This window comes from Phlebotomus papatasi, chromosome 3 (genome assembly GCF_024763615.1).
Source record: "Phlebotomus papatasi isolate M1 chromosome 3, Ppap_2.1, whole genome shotgun sequence".
NCBI lineage: Eukaryota > Metazoa > Arthropoda > Insecta > Diptera > Psychodidae > Phlebotomus > Phlebotomus papatasi.
The window spans coordinates 81,389,468-81,416,719 of NC_077224.1; the positions used below are offsets into that span (position 1 = coordinate 81,389,468).

Consider the following 27,252-nt stretch of genomic DNA (forward strand, 5'->3'; position numbering starts at 1 on the left):
TTACATCAAAATATAAGATTACATTTGGAAAAAGTTTTTCTTGTTTTAGAAATACAACATTTTTACTGAATATTTGTTTAATATAGTGTTAAAAAAGGATTATGAAGCTAAAAATATAAAATTACTGAAATATTAGCTTTATTCCATATTTTACCCCAACTATACGCGATTATTATACCGCGTAAAAAATATTCATTCCGTATTTTTTTCTGCAAATGGCGAAATTTCAAGTAAATGAAATAAAGAGGAAAATTGAAACTCTTTTTATTCGTCTTCTTTTTGCTTAAAAATTCTAATTCATGCCTTTTATGACTCAATAAAAAATATAGATTTTTTTGGATATAATTGAAAAAATTATAAAAATAATTCCATTTTTCAAGTAGATTTTTCCAGAGAAATCTATATTGTTCGTGTGAGGCGTAAAACTATATGATTCCTCACTCAATTCCCTATCGGAAAAGCACTTCTGCATTTTCTATATAAATATAAAAATGATTGTATTCCTGCGTAAAAGGAATCATAATTTTCATTCATTTTGTGAGATGAAATTATTTATCGCTTGATGTGGTGCCAAGTGAATATCTATTTTGTATGTGGAATATATTTTTCACTGCTGGCAACTCGCTGTGGAATTTATTTTGACTTTTGTGGACTGGACAGATTTTGGAAAATATTTGGGGAAAAATTTCGAAGTATTGTCGACAGCGATGTCGACCGTATGTCGACAGATTATTCCCCATTTTCGACAATCTGCCCAGCGTGTGCCTAGTTTTCGCCCATTTCTTGACCTCGTTTTTCGACATTTTGTCCAATTTTTGACCAGAAATGTTTATTGGGATATAATGTCGGCCAAAAGTTTGTTGACAAATCTATGTTCGAGAAATCACGTGGAAAAAATTATAGAAAAAATAACTTTAAAGTTTTTCTTTTTGCAAATGCGTTGGTTGTAATCCATAGATGTTATTTATGTGTTTAAAAAAATTAATTAATGTTATTTCATATTGAAAATAATTATTTCCCAAAACTTGATTATTTATCATCTGCCAAAAGTTTCTTGACATATTTGTAAACCTGACTCAAAATGGTCAAATAAGTGCAACTAACTTCTTTTAATCCTGTTATTTTTTGAATTATTAAATACTATTTTATGTCTTTGAATACGTGGAATTAATAATATTATTTCAAAAATTTTGTTTGAGATAGGATGCGCAATGGGCTATGGTCCAATTCCCTTACAATAATTCTTCTTACATTCATGGATCGGTTCAAATCGATTTCCATGCGAAAGTACTTTTGAGACACAGCATCTAAGGTAAGAGTTATGACTGAATGCAATCTATATTCAAAGGGGTTTGTTTTGTTTTTCTCCGAAACATACAAATTCTGAAGAAACACGAATTTTATGTGTTTCCTACACTTAATCTTCAGCAATATTTGAGGTTAGATCTAACATAACCTCAATTTCTATATTAACCTCTTAATAAAAGAGAAAAGTCAGGCTCAATATCTCAGTAAAACCTTGTAATTTCATCTTAGCAAAATTCAAACTTCCCCTTTAGGTTATGTCATTTCCTAACCACACTTTTCGCAACATAACCTCTTGCCTGTATAGAAAATTTTCTGTTTTGACTACAATAGCTATAACTTCCGATATTTAGTTAATTTATAACAGAAATAACTTATTGCCCCTTTCATGAATAAAAGACTTCTTTCCGTTTCACCGAGAATATGATGCCACAGTATAAAATAATCAATCAGTTTTTGGGCTTGGAGACTTCCGACACCTTCACACACGACAATGATAGCCTTTCAAAAGATAACCACTCCCATAAATTAAATATTTTTTGACTTCTTGTATCCCTTTCGCCGACAATAAAGCAGAAGATAGTGCGACAGCCGACGTAAAATATTTGGGATTCTTTAAAAATTTTCAATTGACTAATTTTCCTTCAGTATTTTGGTTTTAGTTGGAGTGACGTAATAATATCTGTGAGATACAAATTTCAAGTGTTTTTGATAAGATTCTTGAAATTTTCTCCAAACACTCTTCAGAATTTCTCACAGTTTTATTGAGAAATGTATTGATATCGTAAAAGGAATTTAATTAATAGGATTTCACTTCATTGAACAATATCGCATGACATTCTTGGCATTTCTAACTTTCATCTATTACAGTGAAGAAAATCCATTTTCCTTGTTTCTTTAATTGTTTTACTATCTCCTGCCAGATAAACTTTGTGTAACGCTTCTTCTCAATTGCTGTCTCAAGTAATTCTGCGCGCCCTAAACAATAAATTCCACTCTCAGATATGTTCTATTTTCCACAGTAGATAAATTCACTGCGAAATTCTACTTTTTTTTTAACGCGAAATGACCAGCTTTTATTGGTAGTTTCATCTTCTGTCTTGATATGTAATTCAATTTTGGTCAATTTAGAGATAGAGTGATATAACTCCAATATCTAGCTAATAATTGAGTCATAAAATGTAGTCACAAATTGTAAAGAGTGACCTTAAAATGATTGAAATTGGATCAAAATTCATTGTTTGTATGAGGGGAAATAAAAACTGATTCAATTGAGAATGATGAATAATTCAACGGGGTTTACCATATACTTTTGATAGCTCATGTACACAATATTTGAAAATATGAGCGATAAGTTAATAATCGTGGAAGGAAATTAACTCGAAATGAGGAGAAATTAAATATTTAATTGCTTAGCGTTGCTAAATGAGGTGTTAAACATCAATAAAGCTTTTGTTACTGGTGTTGGAGTGGAGTTTACAAATTTTGATGATTGATTGAACATGGATTATGTTGTAGGCAGAACAACTAAAATGGCAAATGGGGAAATAACTAGACTACCTTAATTTGAATAAGAACAGTAAATTATTCAGAGATTAGGAGATTACTTGAATCATATTGATTTTATCACAGGATGATGTATAATCCGAAATTGAAATTATAATACAGCAGATCATCCGATGGAGAAACTAAGCCTTCTGGCAAACGAGATTTTTAGACATAGGATTGTCAATACGAACTTCATGATCTCTAGGAGGTCACTGCTTTCTCAGAAAAAAGGGTGACAAAGCATCTCAGAAGTTACTGCTATTGTATTCAAAAGAGAAAATTTTGTATATACACAAGAGGTTAAGTTGCGAAAAGTGTGGTTAGGAAATTACATAACCTAAAGGGGAAGTTTGAATTTTGCTAAGATGAAATTACAAGGTTTTACTGAGATATTGAGCCTGACTTTTCTCTTTTATTAAGAGGTTAATATAGAAAGTGAGGTTATGCTAGATCTAACCTCAAATATTTCTGATGATTAAGTGCAGGAAACACATAAAATTCGTGCTTCTTCATAATTTATACGTTTCGGAGAAAAATAAAACAAACCCCTTTGAATATAGATTGCATTCAATTATAAGTCTTAGCTTAGATGCTGTATCTCAAAAGTACTTTCACATCGCAATCGATTTGAACCGATCCATGAACGTAATGAATCACTCAAAAGATCCTGAAAATAGTTATAAGAGCAAAAGAACTGATTTTCGGGCAAAAATTTCTTATCGATTCATAACCGAGTGTAATCAATTCAGGCTTGCCAAGAATTCCAAGACCTTTCCAATGAACCCAATCTGGATACCTTTCGGTTCAGAAATACGCTCTCTAGAGCCTTTTAAACCTTTAACCTTGAAAAATCAGTATTAGTATTGATTCAGACGAATTTTCGTGTAAATATGAAAAAATCCTACCGTCATTGGATTCACCAATCTCCAATGTAACAATGATATTGTAACAAGTGACATACAGCCTGCGAAAAGACATTACCATCGTTAAGTCTTGAAGGCTGGAATTAATGCCAAAATGGCGAGAGACGCATGGATTTGGATTAAATTGAGTGATTTAAGTTCCACTTGGTTTGATTAACGATTCTCTGTACCTCAATACAAATAATATCCCGTCTGACCAGTTAAGTATCAATTAAAGCCTAAATTAACCTCTATCTTTCATACTTTACTTTTAAGAAGCTCTCATAGAAAATACCCCTTAGAAAATGTACATAAAGGACACTGTATTGCGCTCGTAGTGGCGAGCATTGGAACTACGAAAATTATATCGCCCGTCATGTAGCTGATCTGTCAGAGACAAGTTGGAATATTTTCCTGAGTGATATTACTGTTTTTATTAATAATAATAAATATACGGCGGTGCATTTCATGTAGAGAAAAGTTTAGTGATAACTATAAAGAAATTTGCAACCTAGAAATACGTGTTTTTTTTATTTTTTTTTTTTGTAGTTTAATTTTCTGAGACAAATTTTTACGCTATGATTATTCCTTTTCCAAAGTGTTAAATCGTTAATACCAGTTAAACAAAACATATCATTATCCTTGTAGCTTCTACCGATTGTATAATATTCGAAAGTGAAATCAGAAGGTGTATTTGACAGTTTCATTCGATCGCCATTGATGTACGTGGCAAAATCCAGTCCTTAATTCGGGCCTACTATTCATATCTTGCGGATAAGGGCTAAAATTGTGCCTAAAACTGGGTGTTAATTAATGGTTCAACTCTGGGTCCCCCTTACCCTGTATCAGACGGAACATTTCTTACTTCCCAATTCGAACGATATTTTCAAAGTTAATGAAAAAATTATACCTATTTTCATACAAATCTTTGCAAAATAGTAAAAAAAAGATTGCGCTTTTAGTTTCGATGTTAATGTGTCAGTGGAACATGTCAAAGACACTGTAGAATGAGTGGAACTTATCTTGGACAATTACAGGATACTAGTATCATATATTTATAAATGAAAGATATAATAAAAATCGGACTCAGATTTTTGTCAGACTAGTATGATGGAAATATGTTATAGCTCCGATTTCGTTCCGACCGGGTAGTTTTGCTGATCAACTCAGCAAAAATATCCTGAAAACGCTGCTTTTTTCAGCTAACTGCTCACTGGGATATTTGAGATTAAATTGCACCGTAAATCAAATGCCTTTTCATTTAATAAGATTCTATACATAAATGTTCAGGAAGTAGCAGAGAAATATGTTTCTTAATCTTTCACAACACGATTTTTTTTTAACATAACCTCACATTTAACATCAAACGTCGAGTCGGTAATTCAATTTTGTGAGATTCCGATTTAAAGGACTCTACTGTAGTTGATTTTTATATTCTCAGTTTGTGACATTTTGCCCCTAGGCTCTCCTATTTTATAAAATTTTATGGAAATAGAGGTTAAAGAGTCAAATGACCTAGGTTTTTGACGTACCGTAGATACGGGTGACTTTGCACTCCGGGGGCGACTTTGTACCCCTACTTTTTGTATGATTTTTCTTAAATTCTAATACTTAGGAGTGGTTTTCACCAATGCGTTCGATCGATAAAGTCACCCTCATTTATGATAGAGGTCCTAGGTTCGATTCTCATCTCAAGCTACTCCCTGGCAAGTGGCCTTCAAAGTTGAAAACACTTTCTTACATTCACATACAGATTCGTACGGAAATTTTTCTGCACTCGTGGCCGTTACACGATAAATGTCACAATTGATATGTGCCTTGTATACAGGACTCTGTGCCTTGTAAAGAGGGATAAATATTCTATATTTCCATCTAAAAAGTTTTTCGGAACTCGAAGTATAAGTTGAGTTTGGAAGCAATTTATGAGTTGGCTTCAAACAGCTCCATATAAAAAAAAACTTTTGCGAAGGGGTAGGTCTCAAGGATCTCAAGTATTTGTCACGTTTTTATGTTATAAAACGCGCCATAATATAGTCATTTGACAGGTTTTTATGGGTGGAAACTTTTCACTTGTTGAGACATGTCACTGGAAACTTAGTGAAGGAAGATTAAAAAAATCTGTTAAAAGGTGTCACCTGTAGGGGAATTCTGTAACAATATGACATTGTCATATGACAAATTTAAATTTTAAAAATCTGACTCATATCAGTTACTGAAAGCTTCACAGATTTGTTGACAATAAAATGCTCTTTTGGCTTGAAAATTTGCATGAAAATTTGTCATATGACATTGTCATACTGATACAGAATCCCCCTACCGATTAATTCTTTCAATTTGATAAAAAATGGAAACCAGAAATTATTTTCCCCTGAAATATAACATTGTACAGTTTTATCACCAAATAGTTCCAATGATGCAAACTGCAAACCCAAAGTTTATTGATTGAGTCATAAATCAGCTCTAATGACCTAATCTAAAATATTTTATCAACAATATCTCAAATTCTTCAAAATATTGAGCAAGAAGGCAAAAAACAATCGACCAATTCATCAATAATTCTCTCCTGAAAAGAAAACACATTGAAGTGAATTTTGTTGTTCAAACATTTCATTTAAAATCGCTACCACTTGTCATTGTATGAGTGTTTGTTTTCTTTTCTACTGTTTGTAAAATATTTTCCATAGATCTCAATTGATCGGAGATGATTGAAGTGAATTGACAGGGGGTATCCCATATACTTAGAAACTTATGAAAGTGTGAACATGAGAGAGTGTCTAACAGATTAGCAGACATTAGAAGATAAATAGCTTCACAGCTAAGTAAAAACGTTCAATTAATGGGGGAGTATTGTAATAAAATTAATGATGAATGTCTTTTTAGAAGCAACTTTAGTGACGGTTTTGCATGATCGTTTTTGTTTTTTGTCTTGTCTCACATCATGATCTCATGTCTGTGGCGCATTCTATCTCTAATGCTTTTTTCATAATAGTCCGGGATGAGCACAGATAAAAGTCACGATTTTTTGAGCAATATCTGTGATGTGTGGCTAAATATAGGAAGGATAGACATTGACATTGTTGGATAAAAAAGAGCGACGACGGTCACCAATTTTTGCTTTTCAGCTGCGATGTTGCGCGTTAGCAAACACTGAGATCAACATAAAAGACTAAAACGTGTTTGCAACTTAATTATGCAGATCGCCTCGATCAATGCCGGAGATGGCAAATACACTGAGGAATTGTTGGGTGCTCATCTTCAATTCTTGTCTCACATGTGCAATTTCAATGCAATGCAAATTTACTACTTGGGGTTTTATTGCTCGTACTCCAAAGAAAGAGCAATTTATATAATCCTCTTACAAAATTACATTCTTCCGTTTCTTTATCTCTTTCGTTAGTAGAATGACATAAGAGAAGAAACAGTGATGGATAACGACTTAGAACTTATAATGGTCTTCACATTTTCCTATGCAGAAGGAGTTTCTTTTTCTGATCCTTTATTCTTTATACATACGTCACAGATTGTGTATTTTGAGATATCGTCTATCACCTCTGGCTATCCTACTATTGTATTCAAATAGAAATATTTGAATCTAAATTTCGAAATTCTGTTTGTAAGTCTACTGAAAAAAGAACATTAGTTCTCGTATTAGCCGCTTGAGTATTTTATGTTCCAAAGAAACTAATCGTACACGAGAAGTCATCCATTAGATCACTTCCCGTTGATTCAAAGAACAAAAGAAGAAGGAGAAGAAACTAGTTGAAACTCTGAAATGTTGCTATCTGAGATTTTTTTTTAAATATCAGTTCGTTATGTATAGATAGACCCAAGTCTTTCTCTAACACTAGGTTCAGGGGTTTCTCGACATTCATTTTTCCATACGTTTTTGCATAGAGGCAGTGAAGATTCATGGCAAATGTTTTCCTAAAGTGAATTGACTTATCAGTCTGATATATTTCGAAATTGTGCATTAAAATCTATCTAAAAATACATATTTCATATTTTCAATTTCAATTTCAATTTGTAATGTTCGCCGAAATAATACAAGAACTGCGAGGAAATTTGTAAACATTTTCGATCCTTTCAATCAAAAGTGGTCTTCTGACTTGAGGTTTAGCCTAGTTCCCAAAGGTCACAAAACCGTATATAACAATGAACTTTATTTGTTTTTCGGAATTTAATAGATGATTTGCACTTATTAATCCAATTCTAAGTTAAACATTCCCAGAAAATCTTGACTGGAGTTTGATTCTCGTATAGTGTCCTAGCCAAAAAGTAGCCCAGCGAGCACCAAATGCTAACCGATTTCAATTCAGCGGCAAAAATATGTATTTTCAGCTGAATTCTCCTTAAAACGACACTCACGAGGCAGTGCCATTTCGATTTGGTTAGCACTTTTAGTTCGAGAAATGCTGACCGGTTAGCATATTTTTGCTGATCGTAGCCTTTGATAGTTGAAAACACTGCCTTTATTAACTATCAACTCGGTGGCAAACAGAAGCCTATTTACCTTTTGTTGTTCGAAGAATTCAAATTCAAATTCGAATTTTCAAATTAATTTTTCGTACAAGACGGGGAAAATTTATTTAATGTCACTATAAGGAGCTGTTGAAAATATAACACAGTGATTGTTAGAGAAATTAGATTAGAATGAAATGGTCCTTTCGGGATTTTCTCCACAACATTGTAATAACAGATACATTTTGCCACTTTAGACATTTCGAAATTCGAACAGAAAGTACTTCGATCACCATGCAGATGAAAAAAGAAAGTAAAATTGTCTTTGGCTTTCCAAACCGATCTTCGAATATTTTGAACTTCCACTGTGAATAAAACATCTTTCTGTTTAATTTAGAAATTACTTTACCCAAGGGAGAAGACATTCGAATATTGAGTTCGAAACACACGACACACAAAGAAAAGACATTTTTATGTGTTTACGTTAACTTATAACATTCCTGTTTCATCAGAAGAATTTCGGTTCGACAGAATGTAGCAGGAAATAGACGGAGACACTGAACCTTTCTTGATTTTCACAATTTTATTCTCTACGACGTTTCGAGGATGGATGTCCTCTTCATCAGGTATCGAATATGGCAGGGAAAATCACGTACAGGTGGGAGTTGTTACACTGCACTTGAACTTTGATCACGAATTGATCCGTGATGTTCACCATTCGACTGACTGACACAGAATCATCGGATTCTGTGTCAGTCAGTCGAATGGTGAACATCACGGATCAATTCGTGATCAAAGTTCAAGTGCAGTGTAACAACTCCCACCTGTACGTGATTTTCCCTGCCATATTCGATACCTGATGAAGAGGACATCCATCCTCGAAACGTCGTAGAGAATAAAATTGTGAAAATCAAGAAAGGTTCAGTGTCTCCGTCTATTTCTTCCTGTTTCATTGTAATCTTATAATCACTGTATAACTCCTTTAAAAGCATATTAGTCTACTACCTTTATAGACTCCCAATCCTTTGCGAAAATTTAGTTTGAAGATTTGAATTTGATTTTGAATTCATCGAACATCAACGAAATTTTCTGCGAATATGCTGTAATTTACTTTTTAGCATAAACACATTTGGAAAATCACTCTTCAGTTGCGAGGGTACCAAGGGGTAGATAACTATGCCGCTCACGGTTCACTCGAATGCCGATCCACCGATCTTTTGAAAAAACTGTGCCGATTGGCTTATTTTGCAAGAATTCCTCGATCTTGTGGCGGTCTGCGGATTTAGCAGAAATTCCGGAAAAATTCCACAACACGAGTTTAAACGAACAACACAGTTTAAACGACTCGTACGATTTTAAACGACCGCTATACTTCATAATGGCCTCTACACACTAGAGAAATTTATGTCCATATTGAAGCAAATTCCATACGCTTGTATGGGAAAAACTTCAATATGGACATATTTTTTTCTAGTGTGTAGATAGATACACTGTAGATAGACATAAGAGTGGACGAACATTTTAATCTGCCGATTTTTAACTCCAGATCGGCACAATTTTGCCAATAGCCGCTCTCAATCCACTCTGAGAGCCATTTATTCACCCCTTGAAGAATACCCAATCCTTTCGTTAAGTAATAACCTTCCCTATTTTTGATAGCTTTCTCCGGTTGAGATTTTCTCTATACCTATTCGAGGGTATATCAGAGAGAGCTTACCTACAAAACCGTTGGAAGTTCGAAAGTTTAAACCAACGACTTACACAAAAGTGAGCAAGTTGACGAAAAGAACATTTATTTTAATGAAATTGCAATTTAAACTTCTGCCATCCGGAAATTCCGCAAAGCTTCACAAAAATTCACTTTTTGCAGCAAACGTTTGCACGCTGTTGTTGGCGTTGTCGACAATTGAAGTGTCAAGAATACCGAAATTCGAAATGGCAGAACAATCAGCGCTAAAGCGGCGAGTACGTGAACTTGCACTTTAGGCTTCCGGTTGATTTTCGAATAGGTTTGCGCTTGGCTTTCTCTCTTCGAAAGGTTATTACTGAACGGAGCCTAGCTCGTACAGCATACCATTCCTCCCTTAATCCGAGACACTTTTCTTCTCGTCTGAACAAAAGGAAACTAACAATATTTTGTCTATGATCGTAAAGTTTGCTTTTGTAAGGCGATTTTACAAAAAAATCACGTTTTGCAAGTAACGTTTGCACACTGTTGTTGGCGTTGTCGACGATTGAAGTGTCAAGAATACCGAAATTCGAAACGACAGAACAATCAGCGCAAAAGCGGCGAGTACGTGAACTTGCATTTTAGGCCTTCCGGTTGATTTTCGAATAGGTTTAGCTTGGCTTTTGGGCTTTCTCTCTTCAAAAGGTTATTAGTTATTACAGAACGGAACCTATAACTCGTGCAGCATACCATTCCTGCTTAATCCGAAACACTTTTCTTTTCGTCTGAACAAAGAATGTCTTCTGAACTAACAACATTTTTTCTACGATCATAAGGCCAGCTTCAGACTGGAGGTTTAGCCCAGTTCCCGAAGGTCTCAAAAATCTAAATAACAAGCAATTTTATTGATTTTTCAAAATCTATTGGATCATTTGCCCTTAATATCCAATTCTAAACAACGATTTCCTAAAAAATCGTGCCTGATGAGGAATTAGAGGAGTTAAGCCAGATAGCTAAGCCTTAGGTCTGAAGCCCGTATAAATGATCCTTCTGATTTTCTATTCCATGAGGCGATTTTCCAGGTTAACTTGCCACAAGTTCGAAAATCGAGCATTTTGAGGAGTATCTTAGATTCCGCTATCCCTTTCGTTTTTCTTCCTCTTTTTTGAGTATGTCATAGAGGAAATTCTCACTCATATGGAGAACTTCTTTTGCACTATTTGTCCGTTGAGTGGTTGGAATGAGAGAAGTTTGCGAGGAGGGAATGCGAGAAAAAATAAAAGATCTCCCATACAGTAAGATGCGAAACTTTACAATTGGTTAATTTAATAATAATTCGGTTTATGGAGGTGTTTCTTTTTCAAAATCAAGAAGGGTATAAGTCTTGAATTCAGAAGAGATTGTGGTGAAATTAATTAAAAGACGATCGGTCTTTATTAATGGCTTAAGTAAAGATTAATTGAGAGAAATTGCACTATATATTTGGTGTCTACTGTTGGAATATTTATGTAGAGTTCTTTCACACTCGAATGTTGTGTCGCTTTCTCATACGGACTAATTGAAATGACCGTTGGACGGGTGTGGGGATCTTCAAGTTGTGGTCAGTGGGAATCTGGATTTGTGTCCAGTTTTGTCTTGGCATTTGGATCCATTTGGATAAACGCAAGTTGAGAATATTTTTGAGACATTCCACGGAGAAATGAAACCGGTTTAATGTATTGGAGAGATTCAATGTTGGGGTCGTCAGAGAGAAAGAGGAATATTGTGAAGATGACTTTGTTGTAGTAACGCGGAATTGCTGAGTGAAAATGTATCAATTAATATGCTTCAACGGTGAAATTTGTCAATGCGATTCACCTGCAAAAAATGCAATCTTTTTTTTATCTGTATTTGGGTGCCTTGTAGGACCTGAATATGGGACAATTGAGGCAGCATGGAAGGGAATACTCACGGAAGCTGATCGTCTTTCGGACGTTCATTTGAAGATCAAGGAAAATCTCCTGGGAGATGTGAGCAATCAGATTAAAACATGGCAAAAGGATAATTATCACAAAGTGAGTTTCCTTTTAGTGTTTTTTTTTAGTATATGCTCCCAAAGATTATCCTGAAAATTACTTTTTGATAAAAAATTCCCCATTAGACAATGATTCAGATCAAGGAGAGGAAAGAAATGGAGGAATTGTTCAAGAAGGCACAGAAACCATGGGCTAAGCATTTGGCCAAGGTGGAAAAAGCCAAATCAGACTACCATTCAGCGTGCAAAACGGAGAAAACTGCAACAAATCAAGAGAGAAATGCCAATGCAGATAGTTCACTATCTCCTGATCAGGTGAGATTGTGATCTTATATACATGAAATATTGTGAATTTTCCAGCCCATACAGAAATTCTAAATTGAATTATTGCATAAATTTCAAAAATTCTTACCCTCTTGCAACTCAATCGAATAGAGAAAATAATATTTACTCATTGATAAGATCTCTGAAATAAAATATCTTCTACCTCAAGATATATTTCTAGCGTGAAAATTAAATATTGATAAGAAACTTGAAGTTGCTCTGAAATTCAATAAAGCAACGAGAATTTTGATACAAAATATAGATGATTCAGTAAACTTTATCATATATTTACTTAAATTGAATGTTCGAGGAAAAAAATATCGTGGAATTTTGTGCTGAAAAATTAAAATTTTTCAAGAGCTGAAATGTCAATATTGTAAATAGGACATTCTTTGCATTTTTTAGTGCTCTAAATTCCGCAAAATTTGTCCTAATTCCAGTTGATCAATAACTTTTTAATATTTAATTCTCAATCTCATTTGGAAAATTATACTTTCCCGGAATTTGTAGAGCCTAGTAATCGAGAATAATACAAAAACTTATTGATAGCAAATAGAGTTCCAAAGAGCTATTGATAAGCTTGATCAATTTTAAGAAATTTAAGCTACAATTCAATTTAGAAAAATGCCCCGAGTGTCCCAAAAAGTGTTTCATAAAACAACTATTTCCAGCAAAATTATCGCATTTTTGTTTCCTCTTCCGTACCCAATAAAACTTGGCTTTAGATTCCAAGAATAAAATAATGTTGCTAAAGAAGAAAATCTAATTGAATTTGCATCAGATTCCCATTAAAATTGCTTTAGAGTAAGATGCTTCATAGTCAGTTTCGAAAACATGTTTTCGGAACAAAATCTACTCCGAGAGCTCACTATCGGAGTTTCCCAAAGTGAAAATATTATTCGAAAATCAATTTCGAAAGCCAAAGAAAAGACACTTACTTCCCATTTCGTCCGCATGGTGGCCGAAGTATTTCCTGTTCGAATTTCGAAATGTTTCAAATGTGAAAATGAATCTGTTTTTGCTTTGTAATTGGTAAAATCAAAGCAACAAGACTTATTTCGTTATAATTCTCCTCAAATCACTGAGTATAGTACTTTTAATCGCTCCTTATTGTGACATTTGATATATTCCCAATTTGTGCGAAAATTTAATTTAAAAATTCGAAGTTGAACTTGAATTCTTCCCAAATAATTTACTGTCGGTTTAAACCGGTCGGTTTAAACTTTCGAACTTCCACCGGGTTTTTTTTTAGTAAGTTCTTTCTAATATACCATCGAATCGGTACAGAAAACACCTCAATCGGAGAGAGCTCTCAAATCGGGAAGGTTGAAATTGAATATCTCTTTTTCCAGTTTTTAGTGTGACATTTCATAAATTTCCTCCACTGATTACGCGAGAATTTAATGCACTAATTCGACACGGAATTTAAAGTCTTCGAACATCAATTACATTTTTGCCAAAAAGAGCTCCTTTTACGTTTTAGCGAAGACACAATTGCAGAATTAAACTCCAGCTTTTAAGGGTTTTCCTTATCTACAAGGTCGAAATAATCGATTTTTCTCTTATTTCTTCATTCCATAGATAAGCTATAAGTCAATTCGAAGTATTTTCGAAGATACAGAGTCGAAATCAAAGCACCGAATAGGTTTGCAAGTGCTCTAATGAACTTCGAAAACTTTGCAGCACATTTTCTGCTCCTCTCCTTTTTACAAATCTTGCGAATTGGCGGTAAAAATTACATCAACAAAAAACTTATTTACCGTTTAAATATCGAACAATTGCTTATTCTATTTAGAATGAAATTGTGTTCTTGATAAAGTAAAACGATTGTTGGAATCAATTTTAATTTTTTTAGGATGTTAAAAGCAATATTTTTTTTTAATAAAGTGCCGGATTTTATAAATTGTTAGAATTTTAGCGAAAATTTAATTTAAAAAATCAGAGTTGTTTTTCAATTTTTCGAATATCACTGACATTTTGTACAAATGGAAATCTATTTACCTTTTAGCCAAGACACTTTTGTAGAATCAAACTCACTAAAATATTAAAAAATAAATAAATAAAAAAGTCGATTTTTATCCATCTATTCACATAGAATTTTTTGTTTTTTTCATTCTAAATTAAAGGTGTCTCGGCTGCCTTTGATGTTCGAAAACCAAATTGAATGCTAGTTATTCAAGATTAATTAAAAAAAAATATTAAAGTTTATTAAAAGTCAACAAGTTTTCTGGAGAATTTGTAATGGAAAATGATTATTATGAAGTTCTTGATTTTGATTTTCCTCACAGTTGACACTTGACATTTCGAAATTCGAAGAGAAAATGTCAGAAATGTTATTTTTTTTCTACGGTTGCTTTCTAGCAAAATCGAAAAGTAAACTTTATTCTAAAAAATGAGTATCAGTGCAAATTATTTAAAAAAGAATAATATTAACATTTGGCTTTCGAAAATGTTTAAGAAGAGTAAGAATAAACTTAAAATTCTAATTTATTCTCTAATTTTATGAGAAAGTGTAATATTTTGGAAATTATTATTGTTCTTTAAAGAAGAATAATTGGTTTTTATAAAAAAAATAATCATTTTGGCATTTTGAGAATTTAAAAAAAAGTGAAAATTTAAAATAACCGTTTCCGAATTTAATAAATACAAATTTTTTGTAATTAAAAAATCTGTAAAAAATTATTATTTTTTACAATTCTAAAGCTTATTTTTTTATTAAAAAAAACTTAAAATTTTGGTTTCATTCACAAATTCACTACAACTACTGCACAAAGTAATTAGATTTATTTCATTGATTTAGAACAAACATGTTCTAATCTAAATATTTCTATGTTCCCATAACATTTTCTGAAATATATTAATATTTCCCATATATGAAAGCACCAAAACTTATTCCTTATTGCTTTAAACCTTTAAAAAAGATATAGAATGAGAAAATAGATTAGTCGCTTAATTTGCTTCAAATAATTTATTCCTCAAAAAAGTATTTCTAAATTATGTTTTTTTATTCTTCTTGCCGAACATCGTACGGCAATCAATGGAAAATGTCAACACAGCCGCTTCTGAAGAGATTTTGTCCCAATTTCGGCACGGTAAAAAAAATCATGGGAAAGGATGGAAACAAGAATAAGAATATTTTATGCAACACTTTTTTATGGACTTCCCTGTAGCATTTACCAGCTTTTCATTTTCAATACAATGTTTTATTGATGAAAAACCCATTCAATTCCGTCCAATTTGTAATTAAAAATGCTTCATTGGAGTTAATCTAAATGCTAGCGATATGAAACACTGCTAGTAATATCATCTCCCAATTTAGATAAAAAAAAAGAAACATTGCGCAACAATAATTTGCAGTTGTTTAATAAAGACAAAAAAAATATTAACACTTTTCCATGGAGATTTCTTGGAAATTTTCGCAGATTCCAAAAGTGAATAACGTAACTCTATTTATTAGAGAGAATTTTGAACTAAAGAAAATAATGAGTAATTTTTATGCATTGTTTGGACATCTCTTGTAAAATTGTAATGAACTTTTTTTGAAGAAATTTCCTAAGATTTGTTGCTTATTTTTCACTGTCTTTTTTTTTCGTTTTTGTGCAAAATATCCCACCAATTAATTCATGTCTCTCTTTTGCAGTCTGACCCTAACGTGAGTATTTGAAGAGAAAAAAAGAATTATTTAGATTTGTAGTACTGTGCCCTTTTCCCTCCTTCTCCGAAAAACATGAAAATTTAATAATTTCCTTCAGTACTCGTAGATTTCATTCAAAAATGCTTTTGAAATAAAAATCCGAATCTTATTTTTGGTTTAAATATCCTGAAAGGCTGAAATGATTGACATGTTCGAATTTAGTAGCCTAAACTGTCTTTTTCGAAATTTAAAGACTTCGAAAAATTGACTGCTACTCGGAACGCCATCTGTTTGTTAAACGATTGAAGGCTAAATTCAGCAAACATTTTGCAATAATTAAAACAAAGAATTTTTACTTTTTTGCTGATTTTTCATTAAGCCTTTTTAAATCGACTTTTATAGGTTGATTCGTATTCTATAAATAAAGTTTTTTTTTATATAAAGTAAAGTTTTTTTTAATTTAAAAAAAAAATAAAATTTGAAAACGAAATTTGAGACATGGTAGATTAACAAACTTCTGTCTGTAATATTTATTTTCAAAACTGATAGCAAGGAGGACCCTTTAATTTTAACTTTTTTCAAAACTCTCCATATTTGGAGTTAGTATATTAACGTATGAGATAAATCTTAAAGCTTTAAAAAAGCGAAGTCCAGATGCCCTTCCTCCCCCCAAAATCAAAATTAGTGATTTTCTATTTTATGCTGAAAGAAAATTAAAATTAAAAAAAAAACCTTAAGTGTAACATTTTCGTCGTAACATTCTCACTGTGAAGTTTGTTATGTTTTCCCCAGAATCCCAAAAAAAAAGCCAAATCCCGAAATTTAAAATCTTGAACCCCAAAATTTCGAATGACTGAAAATCCATAAATCCCGAATGGGTCAAAATACCGAAAAGCTGAAACTTCTAAAGCCGAAATCCCAAAAACCAAAATTCGCGAAACCCAAAAATCCAAATGGTCGAAATTCTAAAAGGGACCAAATTATACGAGGTTTTTCTATTAGATTAGAGCATCAATCATAATTCGTTAAATATAGTAATGTCCCAAAACATAGAAAATTTCTCTTTGCTTCTGCCAATGTGGGTACAACGTTAGCGCTTTAAGAATTCAGAATCTTGGATTTCGGGATTTTTGCTTTTTCAAAATTTTGACCCATTCCGGATTTCGACCCGTTCGAAATTTTGGCTTTTCTCGTCTTTTCGAGATTTTGGCGTTTGGGATTTTGACTCGCTTCGAATTTCGATCAATTCGAAATTTTTACTTTTCTTTTTCATTTGACTCAATGAACTTTCCTTTCGGGATATTAGTCTTTTTCGTACTTTGGTTCATTCCGGATTTCGATCTTTTCGAGATTTTGATCCTTTAGTGATTTTGACTTTTCGGAATTTTGACTCATTCCAGATTTCGATCCATTTGAAATTTTGGTTTTTTGGGATTTTAAACCAATGAGTTTTAGCTTTCGGTATTTTGACGTTTGGGATTTTAACTCATTCCGGATTTCGATCCTTTCGAAATATCGACTTTCCGGGGTTTGGCCCAATGGGTTTTAGCTTTCGAGATTTTAGTCTTTTTCGGATTTTGACTCATTCCGGATTTCGATTTATTCGAAATGTTGGTTTTTCAGGATTTTGCTATCGGGATTTTGACGTTCGGGACTTTGACTCATTCCGGATTTCAATTCTTTCGAAGTACCGACTTACTGAAATTTTGAGACAATAAATTTTTGCTTTCTGGATTTTGAATTTTTATCGAGACCGGTTTTTGCTTTGAGGATTAAATAAATCTAACGCTTTAATTAAATATTTTGTCACGGAACATGAAATAGCCTGTAAACTAGGATTTAGTGGTTTAACACCTTAAGATTTATCTCAGAATTGAGGAGATATGCTTCAATAAAGATTATTAAAATCTTTATACTTCATTTTTTCAACGTTCACGTAACTTATAAGATTCATAATAATGTCACTGCAATGTAAATGTCAAACTTCTTAAAATAGTTTTTAAATTTAATGTCCGTCGCGACTATGTTAAAATAACTCTGGAAATTTTGGAAAGAACTTAGAAGAGGAATCACGGGCATTTGATACAAAAAACAATATTATTGCTGTATAACTTCTCCATGTGGCAACCCTAGTTGCTATAATTGTGCTATGTCAGATAAAAAATAAAAATAAGTATTCGAAATTCAAGGAGTTGTGTTTTTTTTTTGAGAAATTTCGTGGTTTTTTGTTCATTGTGATCACTTTCGGTTAAAAATTTGAGAAATAAATACTGATAATAGTTGCCAGCGCCACAAGTAAAAAAGAAGAAGGGAAAAAGAATACCTCACTCGAAGAAGACTAATGCCTGGGTCTGCAGATACCCCAAAATTTATTAGTTTTCTTTGAAAATCGTAAAATTAATCAAAGCTGTCAATTCGATATACATGTTTAGTTTTTTCCCTTTTTGAATTGCATGAAATATGAAAATATTTATTTTGCGAATTATATAGATGGCGTTTCGATAGACTGTCATTTTTTAATATGTTTAGGATTCAAATGAAGCAGTTTTAAGGTTTCGAATTTGATAGTTCAGAATTCTGAATTCGAACCTCAAGCCAATTGTTTGAGTCTTTGATAATTGTTGAATAAGGTAATTTCGATATTGATTTTTCGTTTTAACTTTCGCATTTGGCAAAACAGGTGAAGAAGATGCAAGATCGAGTGCAGCGTACGAAAGATGAAGTGCAAAAGTGTCGGGAAAAGTATGAACAGTCACTGAGTGAGATCAACAAGTACAATCCAATTTACATTGAGGATATGACTTCGGTGTTTGAGAAGTGCCAACAAATGGAGGAGACCCGTCTGCGATTCTTCAAGCAAGTCCTCTTCGCCATACACAAGTCCCTCAATATCTCACAGGAGCCGAGTTTGCCGCAAATCTATGAGGAATTCTATCACACTGTCAACAATGCTGATCATCAGAAGGATCTCAAATGGTGGTCCAACAATCATGGTGTCAACATGGCAATGAACTGGCCAGCATTTATCGTAAGTCCCACTACTTTTATTTATTTTTTTACAGCAATTTCAGCTTCTTTGAGCTCCGCAGAGAAGCTTTATTGGCCTTTTGATGTGATGCTTCGAAATTTATCAAATTTTCAATGTTTAATTTTTTTTAAATGTTAATTTCTGTTGATTTTTTTTACCAAAGCCTGATTTTTTTATCTTGCTGTTTGCAGAGTGAATCATAACCCAAACATTGAACACTTTCTCAGAAAATTTGCATTTGATATCTGAGAAATTTAGCCAACAAATTGTAGACAAATTTTATGTTCAACAGGGTAATAAAGCGTTCCTGCTTTGCAGAATGCTCGGTGGATTTTTCTTTTTAGCAGTATTTGAGCAATAAGAAAAGAAATCGTGACCATAAGTTCGAACTTTTCAACTGAAATAATGCAAAACTTGTCCAGAATTCCAAGACCTTTTAAAGGAACCCAACTCTATCCCAATCGGTTGGAAAATACCCTCTCTAGAGCCTTTTTAACTTTTGACCTTGAAAAATCGTAAAAAGAATATTTAGAAACATGAAATGTTGATGGTCTAGGAGTTGATTAATTGAGGGTCCTGCCGAACCGTTTGGCCTCTAACCCTAGTAACGGCCAATCAAATGAAGTGAATTTAAAAATCAATATACATTCCTCTTTTCGTAGAGTTTGAGCAAGAAAAACAAACGAAATACTTGGAGTCTCATTTCATTCTGAATAGAGATACTGAATGAATAAACAAACCATTAAAATTGATAATGGTGAACAATGCGAGAAAGGTAGAAGAGCTTTTAAACCACAATCAGACATTGAACTGACATTAATTTTGGATTATAATTAGTGTATTCCCATTTAATTCATTGATACACTGACTGTATCAATTTAGTTGACATTTCTGACTAATAAAACACCAATATTTGATAAATCTTATTTAATTACTGGTACTTTTGTGACTCATTACCGGTTGGGACCGATGCAGTTGCATTGGAAATTTTAAGATTTTTTCAGAAAAATCCAGGAAAACTAAGAGAATTTCTCTTAAGTAACGTTTACTACACAGTAATAAATTTCGGCAATTTGCGAAAATTTTTGGAATAAATTTGTACCTTCTAGTAGAAACAAAAAGATACCCAATATTAGTAACGAATTTGTTCCAAAAAATATCTCGTCTAGTATAAAATCGTATCCCTCCTCTCACTCAGTCACCCGTCACCGAAGCGAGAAGGACGCTAAATCTATGGCAATTTTCGTGCTACATGGTTTCACTTTTTAATTCGAGATTCTCTTCCTCTTCTGCTGCAGAACTCGCATATGATGTCGTAAATGCACGCGTCTGTATAAAACGCTCTCAAGTTGATTTTTATTTGATGTTCCTTATGAACTTTCGCCACCGAAATCCATCTCTACTGAAGTTCCCGACAATGGGAACAAAAAGATTCCCCATATGAGTAACAATTTCGTTCCAAAAATTACCTCGTCCACGGACACCGAAAATTTTTGGAACAAATATGTTCCAGATGTAGGAATAATATTGTTATAAAAAATTGCACCAATTTGTTCCTGACAGTGGGAACAAAACAGCAGAGTGAAACAAATTCTATTGCAACTTTCAGGAAAAAATGGTATAAAACGAAATCAACTCAAATTTGTAGACATTCCACCATCGTATCAAAACGGTTCCAAAAGAAAACTCTAACAAAATTGTAACTATATTACGTAACAAAACTGTAAAGAAAACTTTTTGGAACAAACAAATATCTTCTCTAGGTACAAATTGATTCCAAAAAAATTTGTTCCAAGGAAAACTTGTTCCAATATTTTGGTGAGTGTCCAAAAGTTTTTACCGTGTAGTATCTCTTCTCCCTGCTCAGACTGTCCATGATTTGCGCACAACAGGTCTTGGAATTACTCTTCCCATCTTGCTACAATTCCAGGTGCTTGAGCCAAAAGGTGGCATACCTTGTCCTTACGCGGTTGGATACCATTGCGTGGGAAAAATAATAATTGATCTAAAATTCAAGGAAGATGCGGGAGTATCGACCTTTGAGCAATCGGTTAACTAGCTTAAGGTCAAACAGTAAAAGATACAGACTTCTGGTCTTCGACGACCTTCGTATTCCTTTGACGAACTTAATTATTCGTATCGTGGAAACTTGCATTTCGCTCTATTCTGCCTTGTGGATATTTTGTGGTACTGTGGTAATCTGGCATAAATAAAAGACGCGTGTTTGTCCGAAGACTTGCCAAATACTGTTTTATTCACAAAAACCAAATTACGTACAAATGATAATTGCTAGTACTCGCTCTATTCACTGACGGTTCTCGAGTTGAAGGATCCTCAGGCACCAGTTACCATTGCTCGGAGTTTCAAATTGGCGGATCAGTGCCCCTCGGCCAGTACACGACTGTGTTTCAGGCTGAGGTCATCGCAATCCTGCGTGGTGCTCGGAGTCTAGTGGAATCTGGCATCGAGTGTAGAAAAGTTCAAATTTTCTCAAATAATAGAGCTGCGATTCTGTCTATAACACGATATGAGTGGCATTCTGCTCTCGTGACTGAGCGCAGGAAAATGTTAAAAGCGACCTCACGGTAATGTGACGTCGGTCTACATTGGAAACCTGGACACAGGGGCATAGCGGGAAATGAAGAAACAGACTGCCTTCATTGGTCTCGAGCCTGCTGTAGGGATTTCCTTGCAAATGAAGAAATCTATTTACTAAAACTTCATTAAACGGAATGGGCCGCGACTAAAGATTTTCCCGTGTCCAAATTGTTCATGACAAACTTGGATAAGTAAGGGACAGCGTACCTGGTAGGAGACAGTCGCTGGAGAGCCCGGCAGATTGCTAATATTCTAACCGGTCACTTTCTAACTGAGGAGACGGTCACTCACTATCAAGATTAAATCCGCCCTATTTAATGGAGTTTATCCGAAAAACGGGCTGGCTTGAACCATCTTTCCCTTAACAGGGATTAATTTAACCGGGGATGCATAATGGACCCAAAAGGAGGCCTGGGTGCAGCGGTTCCGCGAGGAACCGCCCCCACTGTACTCTAATCTAAAGCGTGTCCCGGATTTAAATCCAAGAAGACAAATGACTCATTAAAAAACTATAATACAAAAATATTATTTATATTTCTTGAAAGGATATTTCATTGAGATTCAAATATACTTTATGGTTTTTTATTCAAGCGGTTTCTCCGCGAAATCTTCGCACCATTTTCTTTACTCCCCTCCGAAGGCTCTGGACAAGGTCGTCCCCACGATCTCTGACGACTTTCTTCCACTTTTGAGCGAAGTCCTGCAAATCTTTGTGTGGATTAGCTTTCTTCTTCAAGTATCCTTTCAAAATTCCCCAGTATTTCTCAATGTGTTGTCCTGGGCCCCGAAATAACCAATTATCTGCCGTCAGGAGCCCAGAACTCGAAGCTTCATGCTCCCCATTTCACGGTCAAACTACGACTGACTCTATTTCCCTCTTACATACCATTTCTCTCACGCTGTCATGAAGGCAAATGGCACACAACTTTCAAATAAGTTACCATTATTAGGACTATTGTAGAAAAACCGACTCCTACAAATGGGGCGGACTTCTGGAGTGCAGGGTGGGTTGACCTTCTTATCTACATATTTGACATTGTTGTTGGCAAACCATTCGAGGGTGGCTTTTGCGTAATGACATAATGCCAAATCAGGCCAAAATAGAGGAGGGATGTCGTGGCTTTGATACAGTGGCAAAAATCGTTTTTGGAGGCACTCTTTAATGTAGATATCCGCGTTCATCGTCCCTGTCGTGAAAAATTCTTCGCTGCGACGTCCACAATAGCAGATTGCCATCCAAACCACATATTTCTTCGGGAACTTGTCGTACTCTTTGAACCTGTACTTGCTGGCTACACCCGTACGAGTCTTCGCCGTGTAAAACTGTTGGCCGAGCAACTGAGTAAATTCACCTTTTACGACAGTTTCGTCGTCCATCAAAATGCATCCTTGAAAGCCTTTCAAAACTCGATCACTCAAATTTCTCGACCACGTTTTGGCACTTTGCCTCTGATTTTCCGTGCGATGGGGAGCAGCTTGAGCTTTGTACGTTATCAATCCGTCATTGTCTTTGATTCTCTGCACTAAGCTCTTGGAGATACCCAGCTTTTTGCTCACATCTCTGACTGAAAGGCAAGGTTGCTTCTGGAAAAGCGCCAACACTCTCTTCTCCATCCTCTTGTCTACAGCTCCAGGTTTTCTGCCACATCCTGGCTTTCGAACAACAGTCTTGAATTCCTTGAAGCGTAATATAACTTTTCGCATCGCGGATGGACACTTTTCGGTGATCCTTCCGATTTCAGAATAGCTCGGTTTTGGATTCTTCTTCAGGTACGTGTCCACGATCAATTTACGCAGGTTCTCCATTTTTATCACTTTTCTCAGCCAAAACACAACCTTTTTCAATATTTTTTTCAGAAATGAAAAGCTGACGAAATTCTCTTGAAACGTCAAAAAAATCAAAACAAAACTCAATTCCTATTGTGACTAACTTCAAGTCGAAAGCTTGCAATTTAAATCCGAGAGACGCTTTAATGTAATCAGAGTATAAGCAATAGCTATGATCAGCATTAATAAAGGATTTGTCATTATAAATGCACACTACAGTACTCAGAACGGGGTTAGTGCCGTACCCTAGAAAGTTTTTAGTCTTATTGTATACTTCATGCGAGCAACACATACTCGTAGTGAAGATAGACTATTACTAAGGTACCCCCATGAACTTAGTCTTGAACTTAATTCCTTTTAATTTTTTGTGAAATGAAGTTGTTAAGTTAGTTCTCCTCACTGGTTTTATTGTTCCTGGATACCTTCAGCGTCTTTCGATTCAATCCGGAACAGTATATTCAGTATTTTCTGTTTTGTAATTCGTTTTTTAATACAAAATGAAATCGAAATTCATCAAAAATTTAAGAAACATGAAACCTTATGTTCACTCTGCAATCAGTGAGGGAAATTATTATAATTGCTTTGCCTATTGATTTTGTGTGTTTTTGGTTCGTTTTTTCTTTCATTTACTGTAGGAGTACACTGAAGAATTCCGTGACATTGCCAAAGGGAATAAGTCCAAGGAAGCACTTCCGGCCGCACCAATAACATTGATCCATCAGCGGCCCGTCGGCGATGATTTGCATGTACGCATGGTGGAGTTTTTATTTAATTTACCTTATTTTTTTATCAATTATTTCAAACAGGAAATTTATTTATTTTTTATTTTATTGCAATTGCTCTTGCCTTTTGTGTCTTATCGAAATTTTATTTATTTATTTATTTTTATTTGAAAATGCAATTGCCATTCTTTGTCACTGTTGCACTGTTCATTGAGCATTTAGCTGCAAAAAAAAAGACGCAGACAGACAGCAAATAGATTAGAAAGATGGGAATGGGAGGGAAAAAAATAAATTTAGAGAAAAAAAATTGGTGAAAGAGGAAAAGTGAGAAATTAACAATAGAAATTTTTTCACACTTTTTCTTGTTTGAAGAAGGGAAAGAAAGATCAAATATGCACAAGTGGCGCAATACCATTTGTTCCTGATCATCTAATCTTTGTTTTTTTTTTCTTTGCGACTTTTTTTGTTGCAATTGGCGGGAAAATGCAGGATTATCCACCGCCACCGAGTAACAAAGGAAGTGCCAATCGTACTTCCGTGAATTTGAGCGTGAAGAATTCCAGTGCATCCAGAAATTCCACAAATATGGATTCACCCAAGTCAGACAGCAATGCAAAGAGTGAAGTGTCACCGAGTCGTCAATCGGCCACAATTACGACGTAAGTGGCGAACTGGGAGATGCCAACAATGAGCTCATCACCGATCATTTCATTGGATTTTACTATTTTTGTTGTGATTTTCTCTTTTTTGCAGAAATGGAAATGGAAAAACGGATCAGAATCCATTTGACGAGGAGGAATGGGATGAGGGAGATGCAGCTGACAATGTTCTTGTCGATAATGGGGAGCCTGGTGTTCCGGTTAAGGCACTCTATGACTACGAAAGTGCAGAGAGTGATGAGCTGACCTTCAAACAAGGTAAAAATTCCCCAAAATAGATTTTTTATTGAATTGTTCAAGTGGGAAAAGTTGAAATCATTTGCAGCACAATTTTATGCTTCAAATGGAAACTTTTCCAATTTCCTTTTTTTATGATAACAAATAATGTGAAAAATGTACAGAAAATTTGTCACAAGTTGAAATGGTGCTTTCGTAATTGGAACACAAAATGACATTATTGAACTGCAAATGTTAATAATTAATAATATTAATATACCTAAAATACTTTAGGCCACGCCCCTTTCAGGATTCAAGCCTATTCTGAAAAAAAATGTCTTGTTAAACGAACAAATGAATTTTGTTGGAATTTTGTCAAAATGATGTTATTCACCAATTTAACAAAACTTTTTCTTGCATTTTATATGGAAAAAACAACCTTTTGACAAACTTTTAACAAAATCCGATTTGACAAACCTTTTCCATATTCTGTATGGAAGCACATCCTTTTTACAAACTGGTCTTGTTAATTTGACAAAACATTTTTTCAGAGTACTTAAAATGACTGTTTTTCTTAAATTTTTAATGTGGAATAATGGGATGTTACAATACAGCTAGAGTTGGTAAATTTCAAGAAATTTCATGAAATTTCTGCCTGAAATTTCTGAAATTTTACTATCTCTAAATACAGCTTTATTAACTCTTTCGTCTTTTTTGGGACTCTGAGTACCCAAAGAAGCATAAATGAATATTCTATGAAAAACAATGTTTTTTAATTATTCAGAATTGATAATAATCCGATTCTTGTGGATGATTACAAACTATAAGTATGTCCAAATGTAAGATATTTTTTGTAGGATCTCAATTAATTCCTGAGCTTAGATATTTTTGATTAAAAAATGGTGAAATTGGCTTGCAGCATATGCTGCGGTCCGGAAAGAGTTAAATCGTCACCATTAATTCAATCTTGACCACAGCACTTAAGATCACGCCCATTAAAAATTAGACCACGCCCCCAATACGATTAATGTAAGAAGAATTAAATTTTTTCCAGAGATATCCGAAACCCTTTAGTATTTTCTATTAAACTGATTTTTACAAAATGATTTTTATTATAAATGAAAAAAATATTACGCATTTTATGACAAAAACTGACCGAAAATATTATTTTTGACAGTAAAATGACAAATCAAAATGAATGCTCCAACAGATTTGGTCGGCTACCTAATATGTAATCAGGGACATTAGCTCTGAAAAATGTGACCAGTTTTAGTGTAAATTTTTACCTGTTTTCGTACACATTTCAGAAGATATCTCCAAAACTACGTAGATTGCCACTTTAGGATTTTCGGTTGCCTCTTCGTTATTAAATAGGCTTTTATTTCATATTAGTATTGTTTGTTAATTCATTCTACAATGATAGAGAACAGCTAATAAACTCAAGAGTTTTTTCGGCACACTAGAAACATATGGGAAATATAGGAAACGTCATGCCCATGTATGAATTAATGGCTTCAATTCTGAGGTCAAGTTACCAAATTATTAGTTTGTTTATTCTAATACTCATTACACAAACTACGTATTTTTTAATAAAATTTTACTATAAATTTTCGAATATACATATTTCAATATTTCAAAATGCACATGTACGACTGTTTTTAATTTAATTATCTTCAAAAACTTCTCGATCTCGATTGAGCTTGGAATTCTCAAGAAACAAAGAATTTAAAGGTCTATGTACAGGTTTCATTCTAGAAATTTTTAGGTTATATTGTGTCTAACATAACCTCTAATTTTCGAAAGATTTTTTCTGTGGCAAAATATCGTAGACATTAGGAAATTTGACACCCAATAATAAAATCGATTTTTCTCAATCTCTATCATGTGATTTCCTAGTAATATTCTATCCTTATACATATCCTTTCTGCACAACGTTATTATCGTAAAAAAAATAATTTTCTTACATTTAAACGACAGAATCGGACAGAGGGCTTAATCCTGGAAATTTCAAGACCTTTCCAAAAAATTCAAATTTAACCAAATCGGTTGAAAAATATCCCCTTCAAAGTAGGTAAATACTTTTTCCTTCAAAAATTAATGATGGCGATTTTTTTAAGTCATAGGTATCCCCATAGCAAAAGAAAGCAGAATAGGAATAACAAGTGAAAAATTCCTCGGAATTTTACACTGTCTTTCCTTGAAAAATTCCATTGGAATTTTCCATAATAGGTTCCAAAGGAAAATTTGATGGATTTATAGAGGATTTTTTCTGTGGAATACTTCCATGGAAATGTTTGCAGATTTTATATGGATTTTTCCACCTAAATAAAATGGAGGAAAAATGAAGT

At 33.8% G+C, this 27,252-nt stretch overlaps 1 protein-coding gene across 6 annotated transcripts in view; it reads left to right on the forward strand.

The window, feature by feature from the left end:
- Window positions 1-27,252, forward strand: part of LOC129806038 (protein kinase C and casein kinase substrate in neurons protein 1) — a 44,138-nt gene that overhangs the window by 13,593 nt on the left and 3,293 nt on the right. For 3 of the 6 annotated variants that reach the window (XM_055854351.1, XM_055854349.1, XM_055854350.1), the window contains 6 exons: window positions 11,788-11,936; window positions 12,023-12,211; window positions 18,535-18,882; window positions 23,943-24,053; window positions 24,519-24,688; window positions 24,783-24,946. In XM_055854351.1, the coding sequence (XP_055710326.1) occupies window positions 11,788-11,936; window positions 12,023-12,211; window positions 18,535-18,882; window positions 23,943-24,053; window positions 24,519-24,688; window positions 24,783-24,946 (1,131 nt within the window). Of the gene's footprint in view, window positions 1-11,787; window positions 11,937-12,022; window positions 12,212-15,860; window positions 15,873-18,534; window positions 18,883-23,942; window positions 24,054-24,518; window positions 24,689-24,782; window positions 24,947-27,252 lie in introns of all 6 variants that reach the window. The other 3 variants (XM_055854348.1, XM_055854352.1, XM_055854353.1) reach the window with 3 other exon arrangements.